Raw genomic sequence first — 7,500 nt, forward strand, 5'->3', positions numbered from 1 at the left:
GCATTTTTTATCACTATTGCAGTATTAAATATTCGATATATCTTAAAGATATCGAATCAATTTTTTTTCATCCACTTGTCGTATCAGCATTAACTTTTTACATATGTATACATATATATTCGTTTTTTTTTTTTTTCACATACCTACTAATTGTGTTTCGTATAATATAAAAAGACCGAAAAAAATGCCTTTGCTAAAAAAGTAAATACATATAAAACACGTACGTACCGTTTCATTTTTTTTTTTTGTTTTTAATTTTTACTTGAAAAATTTTTTGCTAGAAGTAAGTCCAATATCGAAATTGTAAAGGAACAAAATTGAATAAAATATTTATAAATAATATTCTTATTTACAGATTGTTTTTTTATTTTGGACAGGTCCAAATTAAATAAAATTTATTTTATTTACAAAATAAACGGTGACGTACGCGAGTTTGTAAATTATTTTGAAAAAGTAAAAAATACATTCATAAAAAAAAATATTTATTCATATGTGTATAAGAATATTTTAAAATATATTTTACACACATATTTATATTTTAGCGTGCGTACGATGACATCAGTTCAACCATATAATGATTATTATTGTAATCGACGCGTAACCGGCGAATCAGGACGAATCAAGTTTGGAAATCGCTACGTGCACATATTTTTTATCATCACGTAATTTTAAATTTGATAAATGTATATATATATATAGATCTATAATTTGAATTTGTTTTCCATTTATAATAATTATCAATATTTAAATACATATATACTTTACATAGATTTTAATTTTTTAATTATTTAATATGTATATGCGTTATAAGTTTGTCAATCGCACTTAATATTTCAAGATATTAAATATTGTCTTTCTGATAAATCTCTTTCTCTCTCTCTCTTTCTCTCTTATTTTTTTTTTTTTATCTCATACATCCTCTCTCTCTCTCTCTCTAGCATTTCTTTCTTATGTTAATGATAATCACAGACGTTGTTTATAATTGCTACGTACACAGCGTTTTCGTCCACCGGCGTACGTGACGATTTTTAAAAAATATGTGTGGATGTTGACAATTATTTTTCATCGGAACGATTAATCTGCGAACGCAAAATCAATCTTTGCACATACTTTTTAAACATTCATACCATACATTAAAAGTCACAATCATCCTAAATTTATTCATCAAAACATTTTCACAACACATAAGCCAATAATCACTCAGAATTATTAATTATTTAAACATTGCTCTCGGAGATTAATGTATTAAAAAAAAATAATACAATATAATAATAAGTAAAAGAATTTATTTAAAAAAAATAAAGACAAAAAAAAATCATTTATATTAAAATAATTATATAGATTTGTACATATTAAATGGAATAATTTTTTATTTTAATATTTATATCGATTTGTCATTGGCGTTTCTCCGATAGCATCTGTTATCAAATAGTAAATAATCAGGCAAAAACATTCATATACACTTAAACTTTTTTTCTTTTTAAACCTCTCGTTATTATCTCTTGTTTAAATGGCGCAGGTAGACACACAGCTTGACATTCATAAATTACTAGACAAACAAGCTCAAAAAAAAAAAAAAAAAAAAAAAAAATTAAAGACAAGAAATTATAAAAAAAATGATATTAGACATTTATACATCAATAATTTCTTATACCCTTTTTTATGGAGAAAATCACAGCTGTTTTAAAAGATGTAAATATACATTAAAAGATCACAGTGTACAAAATTATGTGCACTGTAAATATCTACCTAAAACGCTATATGTCTATCTATATACATTTACATATGAAGAGCGATTGATGCTGGGTGACGGTGGTACTGCTGTTACTGCTGCTGTTGATTCCAGCGAGCTTTCTTTTATTTCCAAGTCATTGATGGACCTGGTATGAAGATTTTTACTGGCTCTTGTTGACTGCTAATGCTCGCTCGTGACAATTAAAAAAAATAAAAAGGATCCGTAGACTCGAAATAAGTGATCATCACAAATGAATCCATGTCCGTCGGATAGGTGGGTTGGCCTCTTGTGACAGAGGCGATAAAGAGAAAAAAAAAATTAACAGGATGCATTACACAAGTATTATATCAATAGTAGTAAAAGTATTGAGATCAGTTTTCTCGTAAGAGTTTCATCGTTGGTAAAGATGATGACGATGATGATGCATCAGTGACGTGCTGGTCTGCCGCTGTTTAACATTGCTTTTTTTTCTTGCTGGTGCTATTGTTGAGACGCAAGAAATGAGTCAGATGGACGGACTTGGTGTTGGACGGGAGCGTCCAATATGGCGTTGTAATAATTAACTTTTTTGCTTTAAAGTAAATAATTTATCAACTGCCGTAATTTTTTTTATCTTTTCCAAAAATGTACCTTTTCTTATTAATGAATAGAGTAGGACTGATAAAAAAAAACTATCTTGATGACAATTGGTGAAACAATACGAGGAAACACAATAGGATTTAGACGTAGCGCTGAGCTCGTCGTGATATATTATTAATATTATTAATTCAACTGGAGACAAACGCCGCGAATTGCTCATTAAATTGCAAGTGCTCATGGATAAGTGAGTCCTTGCAGCTCTCAAATTGCTGTTGTTGAGAAATGCTGCGAAGGGACGATGTGGGTGACGGTGACATGCCGGATGATGAGGACGCTGATGAGCTCGATGAATAAGTTGACGAGGATGATGAATATGATGATGATGAAGATGGCCTCGGTGTTATTTCTTCAGGGTCCGAATCCACTCGTTCGTATATGTGACAGATAGATCCGTTTTCACCAATCCGATAGGACACCTCTGATGGGTCAATCCACATAGTCAATTCCGTAGGGAATGATGCACGAAGTAGTCTAGGCACCAAACCCACGTTTGCTCCTGCTAGTTCAATCACCGGATCCATTTTCCCATTAATACGAAGACAACGGTAACCTGATCCTCGATTAGGAGTATCTGGAAACCAATGATCCGTGTAATGATTTTCTAACACTTTCGTCAATGAATCCTTAAAATTTTCAAGTGTATGATCTGGTAAATTGACTGTCTTCATTCGTAAAAACTTTACTAGAAATTCCGCAGCTGATCCTATTTCCGATCTCATGGTTAATTTTACGACTGGCTATGTTGATAAATAAATCTTTTTAGTTTTCTTCTTCCTGCTGGCCGCCAGTTCTTCGACGTACTTAATTCTTCTTTACGAAATATAATAGTAAAGAAAAAAAAATAAAAATACGTGAGATCGGGTTTTACGTAAAAAAAAAAAACGTATAATAATCAAACGACGGAACACAACTTTCCAATTGTACTACAACTCAGTCTCTTCAAAATGGCGTCGCGACCAAGCGTAGCGGTCGAAATAACGTTGCTTCTCGAATTTAACACCAAGCTAAAATGATACCAATATTTTTTAACATTCACAATGATCGTGGTCGTTGAATTAGATTTTGGAGCTACTAATTTATCTTCTTTCAATTAATTAATTATGATGCTTTTATAAACTCCCACACTACTTCTTTTCTCTTTTGTATTTTTTCCTCTCTTCCTGCACTTCCAAAACAAAATTTTAATCACCACAATTAGCGACGTCGTCGTGAAATTTATTTTTTTAATTAGTATAAAAATGAAACAGCTAATTGAATTTGTTGTTTGACAAAACCAATTAAACACTTGCTATACTGAATTTGACAAAACAAAATAACGGATTCTGATATATATATTATAATGAAATAATAATAATAATCAATGACGACGCACCACACTAATTACGTGAGGTCTATACACCGCGTAACTCACGAGCCGCACTATCTCACGATCGAAGACTTTCTGATCCCAATGAGCAGTTGTTGCCTTGCTAGTCGGTATGTGAGCCTCGGTTCTTTGTTCCCACTATCTCGCGTGATGGTAGGGAGTCAATTAACCAATCCTCGAACCAGCTTTATCTCCCACTTCTTGTTATTTAGCCCCCGTGAGTTGTTATTCTTCGTGGGGTCACGTGACGTCGGATCTGCGCAGAGAGTTGAGCGCAAAATTCGAGCAGCTGTCTAGCCGTGAACCAAAGAATAAGTGCGGATGCGGATTGCGAGACACGAGGGGAGAGCATAATACATAGACATTTTCAAATACAAAGCTATGTTACCTATACAACTAACATACATAAATCCATGATCCCCAACTCATTCGCTCTCTCTCTCTCTTTCTCTCTTTCTCTTGCTTGGACTTGCTTCTCATCGTGTGAGCGATTACGACCCGTACCTCGTTTCCATCACCGTCCAACCAAAAAAAAAATAAAGAAAAAAAAATTTTATTCGACAAACAGCTTCGCGGCGGGGGAAACTCCTGAAGCTTGGAAACATGTTGCTTTTCTTGATATAATTTTGGAGTTTTTATTTTTTTTGTTATTCATATAACATTTACCACTTTATTTTAACACCGCTGTTATGATATTATTACATGTGCTGATAATAATATATCATTTTTCTTTAATTCTTAATTGTAGTATTGTATTATTGAGATTACAATGAATTTTAATAATCATCGTTGCTATAAATTAAATTGAACTTTTTGCTTATTGATGACGAGAATAACAAAAAATAATAATAATAGTCATAATAAAGATATTGGAGTGCAGCAACAGGCTCTTATAAAACCCGCATGTACATATAGCAAACCAACAAACTCATTTGAGACAACTAATGCGGGAACAGAATCGCTAGAAAGTTCGCGGCCTGCAAATCATTTTTGATTATCCATCCTACACAACTTCTTTGTGTACAACTCTAAGTACATAATATACTACGCTAGTACACATTCTGTATTTTATTTGTGGCCTGAAAGACCTGAGAAATAGTATACCTTCGTTTACTATACAGATATATATATATATATCTATATATTACATATTCAAGCTAAGAGTCGGTCGTGCCGTTAGTGCTACAAGCGAATGACTCGGGGCACATCTTGTTCTACAGCACCGTTACCGTGAGAGAGAAAAGTCAATGACGTACATCAGGCCGACCTTAATATCCATCTAGGATTTATTCAGCCGATTGCCAAATCCAAATCTAACATTTTAAATCCTCGATTTCACTTCATTACAACAGTTTCAGTATAAAGAAAGAAAGAAAAATATAAATAAGTCTATAAAGTTTATTTTAATGATAAGTTTTAAATTAATAAAAAAAAAAAGTTGCTGTTAATTCAATTTTAATTTTTATTCAATTTAAAATTTTTATCAAGATGAGCTAATTGATCCTGACATGAAGTGACTAAGGATAAGAAAGTTTTACTGAGAGAAAGCGTCTGTACAAGCGCATTTATTCACCAGATCCTTTTCGAAAATCGTCTCCTGTTATTTTCACCAAACAGCGGCAATATTTCATGCTATTATTTATAATAAATACAGTACATGAAAATACAGACTTATGCGGAGGAGAAATATATATATATACATATATATATATAAATATAAATAAGAATATTAAACGAGGGGTATTCTCGAATATGTATTAGTTTTAAAATGTACATTTATACATTAAGGATCGTTAAACACCAGTAGTCTCATTGCTTACGTGATCTCCGTCACGTCCAAGTATTTTACACATTGGAAATAATCGAAGGACGCGCCAACAGAAACGACAATAACAACAACAAAAAACAAAATATATACATATAAATATGCATACTGAGATAAATTTACAAATAATACTAAAAAAGTTTCAGACAATAATCGTGATAGATATTTATGACGTACTTAAAATTTATATTTTTTAGATTGGTGGTAAGTTTCGTCACAACGGGTTATCGAACGACGCTCAGTTGGAAGTGGCAAAGAGAGTGGAGAATCAGCCAATGAGACGATGTGGGAGAGGATGCGCGTGTAATCGAGATTCAAAAACATACATATATGTATGGGTACTTTCATACACAAGCGTACTTACAAGTCCATTTATATTTATTATTAATACGCACACTTTTCAGTTAAGAATAAGAAAAAATAAAAATAAAAAAAAACAGTGTGTAATAAAAAGAAAATAGAGTATGAATAAAGAACAACTTTTATGAATACGTAAACACTTTACTGATAATATAACATGTATAGTTATTTATAAATCAATCTCGTATAGGTCAATAAGGACAAACATATATTATATTTTTACACTTATGTTTTAATACTAAACATCGAGGTCTGGATTGTTGCTTTTGCAGATATTATATGACGTCAGATCTTCAAGACCCCGAGCAGAGGTTGAGCGAGCTTCGGAGCCAGACAAAAGAAAACAGCAGGTAGACATATATAATAACAGGTTTAACTAGAGGTAGATGTGGAGGATTTTCTTTTTTTCACGTTATTATTGCAGGGGACTGAGGTCTTGTCTAGCAAAAGGTAGAATTACCCTCAGGAGTATTAGTGGGAATTCGTGTGGACGAATACATAGTAAGTAAAATCAATCTTACGATCAAATTTCCGTATTATTTGGATGGAAAATGCTCCGAGGACCAGCTTTAGTTAAATACCAAGTTGAAAAGATTTTCAAATAGTTTTATAGGTGTTTCCCGTTCGTATTATTCTTCAGTACAGCAGGTATTTGAAAAGGCTGTAAATCACCTATGCTATCTCAGTCTTCTTGGATCTACGGCTCCATTGCCTTGTTCATGTCCTTCTCTTGCTAATGTAACGCTGAGCCCAACTAAAAATTCTTTTTTGGGGCTATTCATATTATTATTATTATTATTTGTTATTATGTGGACCCTCATGTTATTCAGCATGTCTATCTTGAATTAACATGGACAAGAGAGAATAATGAAGGAAAGAAAAAAAATACCTGCTCGTCAGCGTGAATCCCGATGGAGACAGAGACAGGGGATCTATGCAGCTGCGTCATATACCTTGTTGTATATCAAGAGACAAACTAAAGAAGAATCACGCGTCGATCTAAACACGTTTCTACCAACGCGACGACTATGTTTATCTTTCTCATAAATATAAAAACTAGAATGTCACTTGGAATAATCTGGAATTTATGCTTACTAAGAAGTATTGATTCTTAATAGGTTCCTTTACTTGTATGTGTAATTAAAAAATTAAGGGAGTGGAGTTTCAAATTGCAACTTAATAGTCTGCTTTATGTTCCACTAGTTTTCGATCACATATATGTATATTCCCATGAATATGTATGTGTATGAGTGTAAAGGGAGAGTCGTGGCTTTTTGGTCGATGATGGCAGATGGTGAGTGCAGCTGGTAAAATTGAACGACGACCACGCCGACTACTCGATGATACGCCGGCACAGCATACAAGGGGAGCCCATGGTATGCCATGAGAAAATTAACAAAGAAAAAATGACTGTACAGTAATAATTTTATTTTTAAAATTGTTACTGAAATTAAAAAAAAAAAAGAAAAAGTTGGTCATTATGTGATCCAAGTACATACATATAAAGTTTTCCTTTTCCTGCGACTACTTTACGCCTACGTTGATATTTCACCTTTGTGCACATATGGACGTGGG

At 32.7% G+C, this 7,500-nt stretch overlaps 2 protein-coding genes across 2 annotated transcripts in view; both read right to left on the bottom strand.

The window, feature by feature from the left end:
* Positions 1–2,293, bottom strand: part of LOC123273632 (inositol-pentakisphosphate 2-kinase) — a 9,524-nt gene extending 7,231 nt beyond the window's left edge. The window contains exon 1 of the mRNA XM_044741065.1: positions 1,750–2,293. The gene's annotated coding sequence lies outside the window, so the exon portion shown is untranslated. The remainder of the gene's footprint in view (positions 1–1,749) is intronic.
* A 56-nt stretch (positions 2,294–2,349) lies between these two features.
* Positions 2,350–3,844, bottom strand: LOC123273633 (protein BTG2-like). The gene has a single exon (XM_044741066.1). It carries the CDS (start codon positions 3,091–3,093, stop codon positions 2,503–2,505), a length of 591 nt encoding a protein of 196 aa, XP_044597001.1. The 5' UTR covers positions 3,094–3,844; the 3' UTR covers positions 2,350–2,502.
* Between the last annotated feature and the right edge of the window lie 3,656 nt (positions 3,845–7,500).

Source organism: Cotesia glomerata, unplaced genomic scaffold (assembly GCF_020080835.1).
Source record: "Cotesia glomerata isolate CgM1 unplaced genomic scaffold, MPM_Cglom_v2.3 scaffold_110, whole genome shotgun sequence".
Classification (NCBI taxonomy): Eukaryota; Metazoa; Arthropoda; class Insecta; order Hymenoptera; family Braconidae; genus Cotesia; species Cotesia glomerata.

Coding starts and splice junctions, on each gene's coding strand:
- LOC123273633 (XM_044741066.1), bottom strand. CDS start 3,093: ATGAGATCGGAAATAGGATCAGCTGCGGAATTTCTAGTAAAGTTTTTA.